The sequence below is a fragment of the Carcharodon carcharias genome, chromosome 7 (assembly GCF_017639515.1).
Source record: "Carcharodon carcharias isolate sCarCar2 chromosome 7, sCarCar2.pri, whole genome shotgun sequence".
In the NCBI taxonomy this organism is placed as follows: Eukaryota; Metazoa; Chordata; class Chondrichthyes; order Lamniformes; family Lamnidae; genus Carcharodon; species Carcharodon carcharias.
This window is the reverse complement of record NC_054473.1, coordinates 106,354,190-106,372,937: the sequence shown is the minus strand read 5'-3', so window position 1 is coordinate 106,372,937 and position 18,748 is coordinate 106,354,190. Positions and strand designations below refer to the sequence as shown.

General features: G+C 42.3%; 1 protein-coding gene across 1 annotated transcript in view; it reads left to right on the top strand.

The window, feature by feature from the left end:
• Positions 1–18,748, top strand: part of LOC121280028 (hydrocephalus-inducing protein-like) — a 478,228-nt gene that overhangs the window by 345,608 nt on the left and 113,872 nt on the right. The window contains exon 15 of the mRNA XM_041191656.1: positions 6,162–6,397. Within this exon, the coding sequence (XP_041047590.1) occupies positions 6,162–6,397 (236 nt within the window). The remainder of the gene's footprint in view (positions 1–6,161; positions 6,398–18,748) is intronic.

Here is an 18,748-nt window from a genome sequence, read left to right as displayed (position 1 = left end):
TGGGAGTTGGATTAAGAAGCTTTATTCACAGGCTGCATTCCAAAAGCCGGTGACTAGTTAAAGTACTTCCCAGGTTGATTCAGCAACAATAGAATGATAAACTGGACTTAGTGAAAAGGGCATAATTTCAGGGTTGGTAAATAACTTTCCAAAGTTCTCTTAATTCAGGAACCATTTATTTAGATTGGAAAATTGTGCTAATTGTACATGTCACTCCACTATTTAAGAAAGGTATGAGAGGGAAACCAGGGAATCATAGAGCAGTTAGTCTAACATCTGTTGTCAGAAAATTTCTAGTCTATAATTAAGGATGGGGTGACTGAACAGTTTGAAAATGTTAGTATATCAGAGAGCCAGCATGGATCTGTAAAGGGTAAGTCATGCCTGATGAATTTGATTCAAATTTTTTGAAAAGCTAATTGAAGTAGGAGACATGAGAATGTCAATGGATGTTAGTTAAATGGACTTACAGAAGGCATTTGATAAGGTCCCCAAAATAGACTGTTAGCTGTTGGACTTGAAGGCAAGTTTTTGACCTAGTTAGGAAATTGGCTGAGAGGCCAGAGACAGCGAGTAGAATAATTGGCAGGATTTGACTCCTGGTGTCCTGCAGGGACCTGCTTTGGGGCCTCAACTATTCACTGTATTTACTTACAACTTAGATGATGGGATAGAAAGACAATATCCAAATTTGCTGATGGCATACAGATAGGCAACATTGTAAGCAGTAAAGATGGAAGTGTAAAATTACAAAGCAATATTGATAGATTAAATGATTAGACAAAACTGTGGTAAATGGATTTCAATGTCGGCAAATGTGAGGTCATGCACTTTGGACTTGAAAACAAAACAAAAGACAGAGCACTTGCTAAATGGCAAAGAGCTAAAAACAGTGAAAGTCCAAAGAGACTTGGGGATCCAGGTATTTAGATCATTAAAAAGCCAGGAACAGGTACAGAAAATAATTTAAAAGATTAATGTAGATGTAGATGACTGGAATACAAGGGGGTAGGTATCTTGCTTTAGTTATGCAAGGGCCTGATTAGACCACAACTGGAGTTGCAGTGAAAAGTTCTGGGCAATACACCTTAGAAGAATATATAGGCCTTGGAATGAGTACAGTGTAGGTTTACCTGAAAAATACCTGGACTTCAAAGATTAATTGAGAAGGAGTGATTATGCAAGCTAGGGCAAAAGCAAAAGACTGCAAATGCTCAGCAAGTCAGGAAGCATCTGTGGAGAAACAAGAGTTAACATTTCATACTGATGTTCTTTCATCAGAACTAGGAAATGTTAGAAATAGTTTTAAGATTTTAAGCAAGCGCAAGTGAGTGGGTGGAAAAAGAGCAGAAAGAACGGTCTGGATTAGGGTGGAAGACAGGAGAGATTAAATGACAAAAGAGTTGGTGGTGCAAAGCCAAAACTAATGGGACTTGCTTCAAACCTGTTAGATTTCTAACTTTTTCCAGTCCTGATGAAAGGTCATTGACTTGAAATGTTAACTCTGTTTTTCTCTCCAAGTTGCTGCTTGGCCTGCTGGATATTTCCAGCATTTTCTGTTTTTATTTTAGATTTCCAGCTTCCACAGTACCTCGCTTTTGTATCAAAATGCATTTGACAGTTGAAGAAATTTGTCATGAACTGAATACATCCCACTTTATGCTTCAATTAATTTACAAATCCCTATCACTGCAATGAGTATTTGTGTAAGGAATATAATTTGCAATCAGTTTGCTCAGAGTTCAGATCCCAGAATTGCCAGTAGATCCAATATAAATAAGGCATTAAACTGATTAGGTTCTATGCCTGTGCTTGCTTGATTTATGAGTCCTTCACACTTGTGAAATAGCTTAATAACTCACAGTCATCAGTGTGATCTACTACATTATCCACAGATTGCTAGCAGTTTATAAAAGACCCTGCTTTAAAATGTTCACCTTCAAATAAGCAGTGTTTTCAACAACTAGGAAATCATTATCATTCCTTCTTTCTCTTTATCTCAGCTTCATTAAAAGAAAGAAAAAATGCCGGTATTTGTCAATACACAGAAGTTTGGGTTGATGGAATTCAATTAAGTACTTTACTTATTGAATTACTTTGCAGCATTTTCTCTGACTTTGTTTTCCCTCTTTCCCCTCTACGTGTATTTTCTATGTTTAAACTGGGAACCGTTCTCTTTACTTTACTTTCCTTGACAATCCCAGTCTTCATTGTAGTCAGTTTTAGCCTTTTGTGCAGCTTATGTGTTTGTCTAATATTTACATCTTTCCGTGGGGTTGATTTCCTCTCCCGAGGTAGGTGGCGCAAGTCAGGAAATTTCCAACTTTTGTTTTGGGGGAGCAGATACGAGACGGATTCGAACCCGTCGCCCCTGGACATAGATCAGATGCAGCCACAGGAGCTGCCGTGTCAATGCAGGTGCTTTAGAAGGCCCACCTTAGTTCTCCCAGACTTCATCCCAGTTGTTTCCTTCAATTTTAGGCCCTCTGGCCCTTACCTTTCAAACCACATCACCACCCCAACCACTTCCCATGCCACCTCCAAATCCCAGTGCCAACTCATGTCAACCCATGCCCCTGACCCACCCCCATAATGCTTAACATACAAACATATGAATTATGAGTAGGAGTCGGCCACTTGGCCCCTCAAGCCTCTTCCGCCATTCAATAAGATCATGGCTGATCTGGTGTGGCATCAACTCCACTTTCCTTCATACTCCCTTACCCTTTGACTTCCTTGTCAATCAAGAATCCATCTTACAGCTCTAATGCCACCTTATTTCCAACCCATCCCAATCCATGCCCCCACCCACCACACTTTGCCCTTATACATTCCATGCCAACTCACCCGGTATCCACTATTGGTAGACCTCAGGAGCCATATTGAGATGAAATAAAGTCATGGTCTAAATATCTATATATGTCAGCATCCCTAAGGGACCATTCCCTGCGTGACATCCTGGTCCACTCCTGTATCACCCCCTGACATCTCACGCTGTTCCCATGGCACCTTCCCATGCAATCGCAGAAGGTGTAACACCTGCCCCTTTACCTCCACCTACCTCACTGTTCAAGCCCCCAAGCACTCCTTCCAGGTGAAGCAGTGATTTACTTGTACCTCTTTACATTTAGTATATTGTATTCACTGCTCACAACGTGGTCTCCTCTACACTGGGGAGACTAAACGCAGCCTGGGTGACCACTTTTTGGAACACCTTCACTCAGTCCACAAGCATGACCCAGACCTTCCTATCGCTTGCCATTTCACTTCACCTTCTTGCTCTCATGCTCACACTTCTGTCCTCCGCCATGTTACAACATTCCAGTGAAGCCCAATGTAGGCTGGAGGAACAGCACCTAGTCTTCCGATTAGGCAATTTAAAGCCTTCTGTACTCAACGTTGAGTCCTAGAACTTGAGACCATGAACTCTGTCCTTCATTTTGAATTTCTTTTCCTCCCAAATGCCACTCTGTATCTTGTTCTCAAGTTTTTTTCTTTCCTTTGTTGATCCTTTTTCTGCTATTAACACATTCTGCTATTTTGCTTCCAGACAGTACTGACATTTATTCTGCTATTGGCACCTACTCTGGACCAACACTTTAGTCTTTAATACTATCATTGCCATTCCCTTTGTCTTGTGTTCCATGACATCTTTGTCATTTAATCACCTCATCTTCTATCCTATCCCCGACCTTCTATTTTGCTCCACCTACCCCGCCCCACTTTCTCAACAGCATAAAACCCATCACATTTTCACCTCTCTCCAGTTCATGAGAAGATTCATATCGGACTTGAAACTTTAACACTGTTTCTCTCTCCACTGATGCTGCAAGAAATGTTGATTTTATCCAGCATTTTCAGTTTTTATGATAAGTATCTATTATAGCTTTCATTATATTAAAAAAACCCCAATTAATGGAAGCTCATTCAATACTTTTAAATCTCATCAAGTACTTAATCCCTTATGAAATAAACAAATTTATATTCTTAATAACTAATCCTTTAATAACATCCTTGAACTGTCAACCTGCGAGCTTAGGGACCCCTGCTGAGGTAATTGTGGGTTGTGGAAAGCAGTCAAGCATTAATGATGGCATAATGATAACCCTTGGGGAAATGTCAACAACTAGCTATTGTAACTGCTAGAAAAGATTCTTTAAACAGTTACTGACACAGGCAGCCTTTTTTAATTTAAAAAGGTATAGGGATTTACATAACTTGACACCTTGAGGTTTCTTTTACCTCCCATTGACACAGGCAGATTGTTTTTAACTTTTAAAGGGCTGGAGATTTAAATAACTTCACAGCTTACCAATTTTGTAGACCTTATCTTCCCTTCATGAGCATTTACACTACTCTAAATATTCAGGGCTCCAACACTCTGGGTTAAGGCTCTTGCTACAGCAAAAAAGAGGTCCATTTGAACTCAGCACTGAGTTCAAATGGCCCTGCTGAGTTTGGGTTTGCCTCACGTGTAAGTCATGCCCTGTCTCCTTTCCTCTACCAGTAAAAATGGAATCTGTTGGAAATGCGGACAGGACTCCCAAATCGGGGTCCCACCCACCGTTTTTGAAGGTCCACAGAGTCTCCATGACTTAGTGAAAATCTGGCCTCATATCTCAGATCTGTAAAATTTTGGTCTTTACTTTTGGATAAGTTAGTCTACCAAACACAGGGCAGAAAAGAAATCTCTGCAGTTAAGTGGAATGTTATATAACAGTGAAAGAGAAAGCAACATGTCAAAAATGATGGAGAGAGAAAACAAATATTGGCAAGAGGAAAGCCATGAATACAAAGCAAGAGGCTGTAATTGTTCATCTCAAAGCACCATAGAACAGTAAAAGATTTCAAATATGGATGAACCATCGAGTGTGCCTTTAAAAAAAAACTTGCATTTGTGTCTCTCCTTTTCAACTCATCAGGATGCTCCAAAATACTTTACAGTAAATTATGTACTTTTGAATTGTGGTCACAGTTGCAATGTGGGTGGCCAGTCTGCACACAGCAGGCTCCCATGAAGAACAATGTGATAATGACCAGTTTACCTGCTTTTTAGACTTGCTGATTAAGGAATAATTATTGGCCTGGAAAGTGGGGCAGGATTAAAATAAAGGAGAAACAGGGAATTGTGTAGATACCTATTACCATGTGTCCAGTGAAGAGGCAGGACACTTCATTAATATATTTAAAACATTTGGGAGAAGCGCAGTTTTCCCAGGGCTCTGGAAGCCTGGTGGAAGAGAGGCAGGAGCTGCTGAATTCACAAGATATACGCCTTTTTAGCACATCTTTGAGCCAGAGAGATCATGAGTACTTTCCTCAGCCTCTCAGGAGGTCTTCAAAATTCCCTCTGCTGATGGTGGCTTCTCTCTCCCCCACTGCAATCGCCGACTTCCTCCACCGCAATCCCAATGCCTTCTCTCTCTCCAGTTGATCATGGCCAATCCCAACCTTCAAACCCCAATCTATAAACATGCCCCTCACCTGAGATAGTCTACTCTCTTCATCCCCACCCCAAACCGTGATTGCTGACCTCTTCCAAACCCTGCAGGCAGGAATGTTGATCTTCTCTCCTTAATACTGGAGACTGTCCCTAAGGCTGCAGCCTTCTACTACTGTTTTTTTCATTCAGCAGCAGAGTAGGCTGTCAATTTGTCCAGCTGCTACAAGGATAACAAAAGATGAAAATTATAGTAAGGTCTTACTGTCAAAACCAATAGGGCCTCCTTTCCTTGGCCTTGCCAAGATGTTAGCTGATTTTCACCTCCCTGGACCGTCTCCATCTTCCTGTAAATATTAGGACCATAGAGCGGTTTGAATCATCAACTGTTCTGTGTTTGCTGAGCTAAGCTGGACAGTAAAAAAGAAGCACCTTGATGATTATAAGGATATAAAAATGGGAATATTAAAATTACCACAAAATAAAAATGATTAGTTTGGTAATCTTGATAAACACATGACATATTGTTACCATTGCAGTGTATATTTTGCCAGAAAGCTAGCAAGGATTCTGAGAAACCTACTAGATATGAAGCTCCAATGAATCTGGCTCTTGAATGCTGTCCCATTGTTGAGGGTGAACTGTAGGTTGTATGGCTTATAGTGGAATTGACTACATGCGGATAATTCCTTATGAATCTTTCTTTTCCCCAAAATTCTAGGTTTTCCCAAGACCTTATCATGCTGCCTTATTAACACCTCCCTTGTACCAATGACAGTTAAGTTGCGAATTCCTGGTGATGGCATTGGTGAAATCAGTCGAACAAGCTTCAGCCAGGCCTCAGAACGCAAAAGCATAAGTTCATGGGGAAATATCGAATCAGGTGGAACACTCAAAGAATTTACCATAAACCCCAGTCTTGACATCATTAAGTCCCATGTTGGAAAGGAGATTCAGGTAATAAAATATCTCTTAACTTTTGATAGCCCGTATCTATACTGACATCAGGGATGAAGAGAAGCCTTTGTGTGGGGCTTCTATCAGCTAGAAACCATGTCTGCATCTGGCCTTTGAGCTTCAGTATGAAATAGTAACATCATTTGATTTATCTTGGTTTCTATGAAAGATTAATTCCTTCCTGACTGCAGGCCTCCATTTTATAATGCCTTTGAGTGGTGGTGGCTGTGAAGTTTCACTTGAAGTTGACCATTAAATTTTACGTGAAAGAATTAAAGGAAACAACTTGATTAAAGCTTTACTGGAGCTCCATCTGTTATATAAATTTTTTCATGAAATCTCACACTATGAACCTGAAAATGAAAGCATTAATGTAGACTCCGCACCTGCACATTTCCCAGTTCTATAATTGTGATTAAAGCTGATGAGTTGAAATGTCATTCACTCTTTTCTGCAAAAACCATTGAGGATAATGATAAGAATATTTTATGTTTAGCTGTTTCATAGCAGTTTGTGCATCTAGCACACACTTAAGCAGCAGATTAAATGCTCCCATGTTCAATTTTGCAAATGTAAATAATTTCTTGTTTACCTCATTATGCACCAATTTCTACAATCTGCAAACCATTTATACAATTTTAAATTTATCCCATTTTTGGATGGCATTGTACATTTCAGGCAAATTTTTATGCCTGAATTGTTCAGTAAGGGCACCTCTAAGCTAGGCAACAATGTCTTATAGAGTCAGTATTGTTACTTGATAGGTGCATGCAGAATTTTCAAACAAACTTATGTACCTCTTTATGCTGTTGGCAACATTTCATATGGTTCTTTTGTGCCAGTACCAAATCTGTTCACAATAGCGCTTATCAATTTTGGATATGTTTACATTGTAAGCTATTATTCTGGGCATTCATCTTTACAGCACTTGCGAAATGCTTTGGTTCCAGGTGGCACCAGGAGGAATAGAGGGAGGGTATCATCATATCATCCCTGATATTAGCTCAGAGACACGTTGGGAGTAGGGGAGTCCGATATCACATATGAAATCTTGAAGAAAGTTCAGCGCGACTATCAGTGGCTTCTTAATTCAACCAACTCATTAGCATTTTACTCCTGGATTTGGTGTCTAATGCGCAGCAGGTGTTATGAGGACCCGCATGATATAATCTCAACCACAGTATTTAAAGGGACAATCAAAAGATGGAATTCCAAAGAGTTTTTTTTTATTAGTTCATGGGATGTGGTCATCACTGGCTAGGGCAGCATTTATTGCCCATCTCTAATTACCCTTGAGAAGGTGGTGGGCTGCCTTCTTGAACTGCTGCAGTCCATATGGTGTAGGTACACTCACAGTGCTGATAGGGAGGGAGTTCCAGGATTTTGTCTCAGCAACAATGAAGGAATGGTGATATATTTCCAAGTTAGGATGGTGAGTGACTTGGAGGGGAACTTCCAGATGGTGGTGTTCTCATGTGTCTGCTGCCCTTGTAGTTGGAGAGAAGAGGAACTATGACATTGAATTCTAGATAGTCAAAGAGAGATGCAATTTCCCAGAGATCGGAGGATGAACTCCTGCTTCTGACACCAAGAAGGATGGCTGGAGGTGGCCCAGCAGCTCAGCAGCAGGAACATTGCACCACACTCCTGGATTCAATGCAGGAAATGCTTTAATAACCTAACCAAGTCAGTAAAGGTGAATGCAGTTGCACATTCACTTACAAATCAGTTATGCATACCCACTCACTTTGCCTTCTTAAGCCTCCTTCTTCATATCACTCCTCACAACGCTTACCTTGCATGCTCACCCATCCTCTTTCTATGCATTTCCTCATTTCCCTATCTATGCATCCACCCTTGCCACTCACCCTCATTAATATTTCATTCCTCTCCCTAATAGTCACCCTCATCAAATGCTTTACATCTATCAGATAAAGTCCCATTGGCATCACTGTCATGAATAGATATTAATGCGTATAATGTTATTGGAAATTATTTTTAAATTGGACTTGTAGTAGGGCCATTGTCTGTGTGTGGCTTAATTGGATTAAAACCAGCTAGGTGCTTTGATGTATAGTAGTTTGAGATGTTAATTAGATAAATGTAAGGCTAGAAGGTAAAGAGTACATTTGCATTTGTTGAACAAAGCTTTCAAAAGAAGGGAGTAAAATCTTGCACCTAGCTAGGAAACACCAAGCAATGTCTTAAAATCACCAATAAAATTGGTGCTATGAAAGAGGTTTTGATAGAAGAGGTGGAGCCGAAAGACCTAGTGATACAATGAGAATTTACGTTCAAAGGGAAGGCTAGGTATAAACAGAAAGGAGTTTTGTAAGCGCAGATCAGAGGCATGTAAGATCTAAGCAGCCTGTGAGCCCGACAACTGTGTTTGCAAAGGTTCGTAAGGTCAAATGTGCTTTGCCTGTTGTCTGTTTAACGTCTATGGGATTTTGTTGCCTTGGTGAAGATTTACCTGGGAGTGATTAGTTTGGGAATTTGTTTAAAAGTTATTATGGTAGTAATTTGTAGACATGAAAATGTGCTTAATTTGTTGTTAAATTAATAAATATTTAATTTAGTTTATATAGAAAACCTCTTGAGGCTTGGTGGTTTCATTTCTGAAGTCAGAGCTGTATCTCAAACATACCAATTGAAAATATAGGTTATGACAGTTGTTCAAGTTTCCCTCTGGAATTTAAACAACTCAGCATTTACCAACTACTCTGTCATAACAACCATTATAGTCAATCTCTTCCAAACCCACTAAGGTCTGGACACCCTCCCTAAACTGGGTTGCCCAGAGTTGGATACAACACTCCAGCTGGGGCCAACCTAATGACTTATAAAGGTTGGCATCACTTCTTTGCTATTGTATTCCCTGCCTCTGTTTATAAAGCTGAGGAGCTTTTATGCATTTGTAATAGTCTTCTCAATTTGTCCTGACATCTTCAATGATTTATATACATCAACCCTGTGATAAAAGCATAATAATTTTATGTTTCTGGTTTATTGTGAAGTAGGTTTATGGGGATAAGTATAATTAGGTCTGTGTGTGTTTTAATTACATTTGGAATCAAGTAGACTGCAAGCTTGAAATAATCAAAAGAAGCTAGGTGCTTGACATACTAATGAGTAAACATGCATGTAAAGTGCGAAGGGAATTTGCATTTTTAGATAAATGAAGGGATATTTGGATTTCAAAGGGCTCTTAGTCTGTTTACAACTAGCCAAATAAACAAGGCTAAGGAATGTGTAACCCAAGGGTTACTGACAATATATATTGGCAACATGGAAGTTTTTATATTATGTGGAAAATACAGTTTCAAAGATATATGGAACAAAAGAATTTACGTAATAAAAAGAGAGAACCATATATAAAGGAGAATGAAAGGCTATGTGGCAGAAGGCCATGTAGGATCTAACAAAAATGAGTGAAATAGCCTTAATGAAGCATCCAGCATTTGTGCATAAGTCTGCTGTCTAATGAAACTGAAGTTGGGGAAAAACAATTTGGAATTCCATTGCCCAGGGTATTGTGTTAACTTGCTGAGTTTATTTTAAACTTAAAATCTATTTTGGACCATTGCCTTAAAGGGGATGTAACTGGGGGTCAGGTTAATTAAGAATTGTACGAGATATTATAGTAGTAAGTAATTTTAGCCTTATGTATGTGCTTGAAAGCTTTGATATTTTGTTGATAAATATTTTAATTTAATTTTTAAAATCTCTGAAGATCTTGGTGGACTTATTACTTTTGAATTCAGTACACCCATCTCATAATAAATACAAATTGCAAAACTGTTGTGATAGTGTGACCAAGTTTCCCTTGTGGATTTGGCCCACCTGGCACACATCATCTGTCACATCATAACAGATCCGCAGGTCTCACTGTTCCTGCACTCCCTTTAAAATTGGACCATTTAGTTTACATTGCCTCTCTCAGAATTTATCACTTTGAACTTCTCTGCATTAAATTTCATCTGCCATGCATCTGGCTATTTCACTAGTTTGTCTATGCCCTCTTGCAGTCTGCTACTCCCCTTCTCACTGTTTTCCCCTTGTATGAATGTGTCTGTATTACAACCACTTCTTCTTTGAACATACCCCATTGTTCAGTTACTGGATTACTATGAGGGTAATTTTTCTGAATGCAGGTAATTATGAAGAACCTGTCCCACTAGCAGAACGTACTAACCTGTCAAGGGTGAGGCTGTTCACTCTGTCAGTGTGTACTTGGAAAGTTTAAATTTGTCCCTCAAGCCCACACATTTCCAGAATCATCTTTAACTTTCTTTTTAATCCATTTAATTTGTGCAATGCAATCACCTTCCCTAGCAATTTACTCCAGAATCCAATACACTTTTTAAATGAAGTAGTTTTACCTATATTCTCCTCTTATTCCTAGTTTTGAATTCATGCCCCTGAATAAATTTGGGTGCCATTTGACTTTGGTGGATTGTAGAAAGGGTGGTTTCACAACTCCACCCGTTATTTCTCACACCCTATATTCAGTTCCATTGGCCAGGATTTCCCGGTCGGTGAGTGGGGGGCGGAACTCCCGACATTACCCCACTCCATTTAAATTTTCAGGTAGGCGAGTGCTCATCAGAATCAGCTGTGCGCCCGCCGACCTGCCAATGGCCAATTGAGGCCATTGATAGAGTCATTAAACTAATTAATGGACCTGCCCATCCAAATTTAAGGTTGGCGGGTAGGCCAAGAGCCCTGGCGGGCATCAGGAAAAGCATGAAACCTCATCCACGGTTGGGATGAGGTTTCATGTAAGTTTAAAGAAATGTAATTAAACTGTATTTAAAAGTTATGGACATGTCCCAACTGATGTGACACTGTCACATGAGGAGACATGTCAGGGAATGTTTTTTTTCTACTTTTTAGATTTTTTCACTGTAGAGCCGATCTCCCTGAAGTAACACATAACCTCAGGGAGATGAGCACACTCTTTTGTGCACATGCGCCATATATTGACAAGGAGCATAGGGCCATAGGCATTGGGTGGGGGTCCTTGGCATGAGGGAGTGAGGAGAACCTTTTGAACTTACCTTTTAAAAGTTCTCCTCATGCACACTAGGGTTCACAACTCCTCTGAGGGACCGTGAACTATGAGTCCTTTAAAATTTGGTTCAACTCCATGAAAATTACAGAGGACTCAGACATGCTTATCTGTGCAATGGACCTGGCCAGGTTGGGAGTGTGGGATGCGGACTTTTAATGTGAACCAGTTGGCACTCTTTAAAGACACTCACGAAAATTGGACAGCCTAGGAATGGGTGGGGAATCCTGGAATTGAGACCCGCCCGCCATTTTTAAAAGGTTCCTGAGTCATCCGCACATGGTGAAAATTCAAGCCTTAGACGTTGTGAACAATTTCCCCAAATTAACTTTGCCAGTGCTCTCCACAATCTTGAAAACATCACATAGATGCTTTAAAATTCTCCTTCACAAAGAAAGTTAACACCAGCTTCCTTATCCCTTCTATAAATTGAATTTCTCCTACTTTGATTATCAACTCCATCTCCAATTATTGAAAATAGATCCAGTTATTTTATATAAGAATTGCATGCAGGAATCCAAATAGGCCGACCAATATCATCTTCAACACCACTGCAGACTCTTTTGATGTGCACTCTATCTCTTTGCTAATACAACCTACTGTCTTATTTCATATTTTCACCGCAGCCAAGCACTTTGTTGACAGTTTTATCTATGAATTCATAATAACCTAATGGTCTTTTTCATGATCATCGTGTTATTTGACTGTTCAATTTAATACATGCCCTTCTTTTAGTTTCTCGCTTCCATACTAATTATTTTACACTTATCCACATTGAGCTTTAACTGTCAAAGTTTTGGCCCAGATATCTGAAACCTAAATTTATTGTTCCCCATAGCTTGGTGGCAAATTTAGAGATTTTGCTTATAACCACCTCACCCAGTGATCTACAACTACTTATAATTAATAATTATCTAGCCAATCTCCTGTACCATTGCATGTGCTAAGTCTGTCTTACCTGTCCCTGATTTCTTTATGTGGTTATATTTTGCTATGTCTGCCCTCTTACACTTCTTTCTCTCTCTCCCTTTTCTCTCTTTTCGCCTTTTCTCTCCATTCAACTCTTCTTGCTTCTGTCTTCTTTCCTTTTTTCTTCTTTAACTTTTCCCCTCACCATTTCTTCTTTCATCATCCAAATTCTCACCATCTTGCTTGTAAATCATCACACCCAACTCCATCGCATTCACCACTCAGCAATAAAGCTCTCTGCCATCCCAAATGTTTTTCTATATTTTATCCATTTATGATATGTGGGCATCACTGACAAGACCAGCATTTGTTGCCCAAACCTAACTTCCCTTGAGAATGTGGTGGTGACCCACCTTCATGACCTCTGCAGTCATCTGATGAAGATGCTTCCACAGTGCTGTGAGGGAGGAATTTTCCAGGATTTTGACCCAACGACAGCAAAGGAACAGCAAGTCAGGATGGTGTCTGACTTGGAGAGAAACTTGAGGCAGTGGTGTTCCCATGCTCTTGCTACCATTGTCCTGCTGGATGATAGAGGTCGTGGGTTTGGTTGCTGTTGCGAAACAGCCTTGTCTAGTTGCTGCAGTGCAGCTTGTTGATGGTGCATATTTCAGACATTGTGCACCAATGGTGGAGGGATTGAACATTTAAGATGGTGGATGGAGTGCTAATCAAACAGGCTGCTTTGACCTTGATGGTATGGACCTTTTTGAGTGTTGTTGGAGATGTACTCATTCAGGCAAGTGGAGAATATTCCCTCCTATTCCTGACTCCTGTCTTGTAGATAGTGGAAAGGTTATGGGTAGAAAGAAGGTGAGTTACTTGCCACAGAATTCCTAGCCTCTGATCTACTTTTGTAGCCACTGTAATAATGTGGCAGAATGTTGATGGTGAGGGAATTGACAATAGTAATGCTATTAAGTGTAAAGGGAACATGGTTAGACATTCTCTTGTTGGAGATGACAGTTATATGGCATGATTGTTGCTTGCCACTTATCAGTTTAAGCCTAAATGTTTTCTAATCTTGTTGTATATGGGCACAGACTGCTTAATTTTCTGAGGAATAGGGAGTGTGGCTTGTCCTGCAGCACATGCCTTTATTACTACAGTTGTAATGTTGTCAGGGCTTATAGTCATTGCAATATTGCAATGGAATTCATTGTGTCAACAAATCATTGACACAATGAATTCCAGCATGGCACCACCCTCTTTGCAAACAAATCTTGAATCACCTTTCGGCTGATCCATTGTTGCTGTTTTGGAGCATATCAGAATTGTTGCAAGTGAATGCACTGAAAATCATGGGCTGTCACACATTATTTGATGAAATGGAACCAAAAGGAAAAGCCTTACATCAATAAAATACATTCATCACTGGATGCCTTTGTCCCAATTTTTTGCCTGGCATTATACCTGCTGTCAGACACTCACCAACCGGAACACAACTTATCAGACAGATTGAGTCTCTTAAGTGATGTGAAATTATATATTTGTTTCTGTTATATGAACAGACAAAGAATTTAAAATGAGCCATATTCAGTGCGGATACAGTGCTGTATGTAGCTACAATTTACACAGATTATATTAACCATTTTAATATATTATTTCATCTATTCTAAATTAATTTAATTTGTTTTCATGACATGGGTGGAATCATCCAGTCCTATTGGCGGCGGGTGTCATGGTGAAGGGACAATATGGCGAGAAGGCCAAAAATCAGTTTCACGTCATTGTGAAAGTAGTTTGCAAATGTCTACTCCACCTGTCAATGCAGGCTGTGTTTCTCGCCGCTGCACCTTGGGAACCTAATTTTAATACTTGAGTATCTCATTATAAGCCCTGCTCACTGGAATCATACCCCACATCAAATTTACCGCCCATGTTGGCGTGACCAGAATGTCGTGTTTCACGACTGCCTTCAAAAGGCGTGCACCTGGCGAGCTGAACTTTGAGGGGAACTCGGAGGTGAGTGCACACAACCTTGCACAGCGCTTGCATGCATTGTCCAGAGGACATCAAGGACGAGGCACCATGGATTCAGGGGTTGGGGGATGAGCACAGGCAAGTCACTTTTTCCTGGCTGCCTTTCAGCGTAGTGCTGGGGCAAGGCACCCTGTGTGGATGAGGATCAGAGAGGGTGGGCAGGGTCAAGGCAGCACAGACTGGAGGTGAGGGAAGCGGCCACGCACTTGGAAAAGCTTGTCAAAAGTGAGCATTCTTCCGCAGCCAAGACTGTTCAGCAGCAGCACATTGACATGCTTAGAGTCGGGCCTCTGAAGTTTTTCCGCCCACACAAGGAATGCAAAAGCCACCAGATGCTCTAGTGCTTTTCACCTCTCGGGCGCAGACTGCAAATTAATGTCCGTTTTAGGGGGCACAGAACAATGGGCTGACTGGGCAAGTTGTAGAACCCCCTTGCAAAAAATGGCCATGGAGCAGTCACTGGTGGAGGCACTCACAGTCCCTTACAATGTTTTTATTAAGGTTTGGACCAGTATCCCTCATGGTTAAAGCTAACAGTGCAGCCTTGCAGTGCAGTTTAGGAGAATGCCTGTCCCTGAGCTGAGAGCATACCATGCAGTCCACTGGCCAAAGCTCCCACCAAATGGTCAAGTGGAATGGGGTGGGTGGGATTTCGAACAACTATGAAGCACACTACACACTGGCCATCCAAGTGGTGGCCAGCACTCTCCTGCACATGTGAAGGGGCATTCAGGCTTAACAAAGGGAAGTTCTTAGGACACATATGCTAAACTATGCGTCTCTCTTTTTGATCCTGCAGGAGGAGAACATCAGGATCATGGAGCCTGATGATTCAGTGGTATGCCTCATGGCTTACAGAGATCAGAGAAGAAGAAGAAGAGAGTCGTGGAAGCACCTAGCTTGGCAAAGTTAGGAGCACCTCCTTCGAGCTGAAGGGGCGGCAGGACCTGCTGTGTATACAGCTGAAGATCCACAGAGATCCGTCGCTCATAGGCACTTCACTAGACTAAATGGCACTAGTCATTCATGCAGATGACAGAACCAGTGTCGCTGAAGACTGCTCATTTCTAGGGAACTGGTCAGTCACATATGCCACCTGCTGCAGGATTTGGCATCACAGGGACATGGAGGGCATCTACTGCCAGTGGCCGTGAAAGCGATCGCAATGCTCAATTGTTACACCAGTGGCTCCTTCCAGGACTCCACAGGTGACCTGTGCATGATCTGACAAGCCTCCATGCACAACTGTATTCAGAAGGACACGGATACCATCTTCGCGAAGGCACAGAACTTTGTGCATTTCGCCCGGGATCAGGAAACCCAGGAAGCAAGAGTGCTGAGATTTATGCAGGTCTCAGGTTTTCCGCAGGTGCAGAGTGCCATCGACTGCACACATGCGGTGCTTAGATCTCCATGGCAACAAGTAGTCATCTACGTCAGCCGCAAGGGCTTCCACTCGTTGAATGTTCAATTGGTGTGCGACTACCACAAACTCATGCTACAGGTCTGAGCATGATTTCCAGGGAGCATCCATGACTCCTACACCCTTAGCAGGTCTCAGATCCCTGACATCTTCCAGGGTCCAGAGTGGCTAAAGGGTTGTCTCCTTGGGGACAAGGGTTACCCACAGAGGATGTGGCCGATAACGCTCGTTCGGAGAGGACTGGTTAAGGAGGAAATGGAAGAGCTGCACATCTCCTGTGATGAGGATGATGTTGACAGGAGTTCTGTGATGAGGCCCTTGAAGGCGAGGATGCCAGCAATGAGGCTGTTGCACTAGCCAGACGAAGCAGATGCACTCAGGAGTTCCTCATTGCTGCAAGATTCGTGGAGGATGATGACAAGATGCAGTGAGGACACTCTTGACATCCTCACCTTGCATCTGTGAAAGTTTCATTCCTGTGTGGCTGATGGCAGGGCACATACCCTCAGTGCTCAGGCTCATGTCATAGATTGTTGCTTGATTCCAGGAGGATGATGAAGACATGTAGTGAGGACATTCCATTGATCGTAGCCTCTGTGAATGTCTGATACCTGTCTGGCTGAGGGTAGCTCGCTTGCGCTCTGTCATCAGGGTCATGTAATGGAGAGGCAGCCATGAAACTTTAAATGCACCTGATCCTTTGTCAGCCTTCAGCACCGGTCCCCACCAGGACTACACTGCCACTGGTCACAGATGCTGAAGAGATGGGGGCCAGCTCCACTTCTAAGATGCTGAGAGCGCACAGAGAGAATGATGGAACTCTGTGATGCCTGCCACAGCATTCTGGCAACAATGAGAAGAACCATTAAGGTGCAAGCACCAGTAATGTGTCCGGTAAGTGTGAAGCCAGACCATCACTTTGGTCTGAAGGTTATACACTATGCAGGAAAGAGGCCCTGGATTGAGACACCTGCCTCTATCTTATCAGATCTCTTACATCTGAGTGACACGAAGGGCAAAATCATCCGAGATTTGCACTAACTGCAGTAGTGTGCAGGTAAAACGATGTTTTACCCATTGGCCGCAATGGTGGGTTTTCATGCCCCATTGTCTCAAACCTGCCGCATTACTTATGCATTCCCAGGAAACACACCATTTCCATGGTGGGTAGACTCTCATTCACCTGCCATGTCATCACCTCGCCGCTTCATCACGCCAGGCACCACATTTCAAGTATAGTCACGCTCAGTGCTGCCAGCCCAGGACTGCAGCAAAGAAGCGATTGCCCCGAAAGTCAAGAAGACTGCAGCCATTGAGCGCCTTTTGGATACCATGGAGGCCTGCTGTGATGTCCTCTGCACCGCTCTGGCCTCAGGATGGGCTGCCACATTACCACCCTGGCTTGGTAGGTGATGTCAGTGGTGGTCAGTGCCAATGCTGCACAGAAGAGGTTGGCCACCCAGTGCAGATAGAGGATAAATGATCTCATCCTTGCAACCAGGATATGGCAACCATCACATCACTCTAAACTACACACTCAAGCCCATCAGACGTTCACTGACATCTCACTCATTGCCAGCTCAAGGGACATCAGCACCCTTTCTCACACACGTACTGTCACATGTCCATCTGGCCTCATCTCCTCAGGAGACTGCCCCCTCAGCCTTCACCATCTTGAGGCCACTTGCACAGATCACCATGTGTCCCCACACACACCCTGTGATATCTTCCTTTCCCAGTACAGCTCTCGTCTTGCAGTCTCTTCCCTTGCCTTAGCCCACTTTTGCCCCTTCCCCAAACAAGACCGTGCAGTCATTAAAAAGCCACCAACATATGGCTGATCTGGTAGGTAGACCTACCTGTCAGCCCCCCTAAAAGTGACGTGGTGCTGTCTGTGAGACATGGGGCAGACGACTGTGAGTGCTGACTGAAGCAAGGTAGGCAAACAAGTGTTGAAGCCCCAAGCGAAGCGCAACTCGCCAGGATCACGTTGCTTATGTGCTGTTGTGAAACACGTCTGTGTGCTTTCCCGCCAACATTGGCAGATGATCCAGCAGGGGGCGATGAGTCCGGTGGTCTGGCCTAATAATGATTTGCTGATGTATTACAATGAGGTTCCCAATGTCCGATGGCGGGAAATGTGGCCTGCCATTGGCAGGTTAAGCAGACGATCGCAAACTGGCTTCATGCTGTTGTGAAACCAATCACACCATACCATCGTGGACTGCAGCAATTCAAGGAGGCAGCTCACCACCACCTTCTCAAGGGCAACTAGGGATGGCCAATAAATGCTGGCCCAACCAGCGAAGCCCACATCCCCGAATGAAAATTTTTTAAAAATTGTCCGCTAACGCCATTGAACACACCCGACACTGGCGGGCACAGAAAATCCCGGCCAAACACTGCTTATCATAACAAGGAACAATAGGCTAGGAGACATTCTTTGGAGTTTATTTATAATCGTGAACTTTATGTACAAGTAATTAACATGCGTGCCCATGCTGTTCAAGAGCGTCAGGGTGGCCGAGTGGTCTAAGGCGCTGCGTTCAGATCGCAATCTTCTCTAGAGGCGTGGGTTCGCATCCCACTCCTGATACTAATTTTTCGGCTTGGCCTAAATAGCCAAGTGGTTGTGGTACTGGGCTTGCAACCCCAAGATCAAGAGTTCAAATCACACAATGGCAAACTATGAAACAATGTAACTTCATCTGAATAGGAACAGATGGAAACGTGTTTGTACTCGAAAGAGTTACATCTTCTTAGCTTGGCCTAAATAATCAAGTGGTTATGGTACTGGGTTTGTAACCCCAAGATCAAGAGTTCAAATCTCACAATGGCAAACGATGAAACAATGTAACTTCATCTGAACCAGATGGAAACGTGTTTGTACTCGAAAAAGTTACAT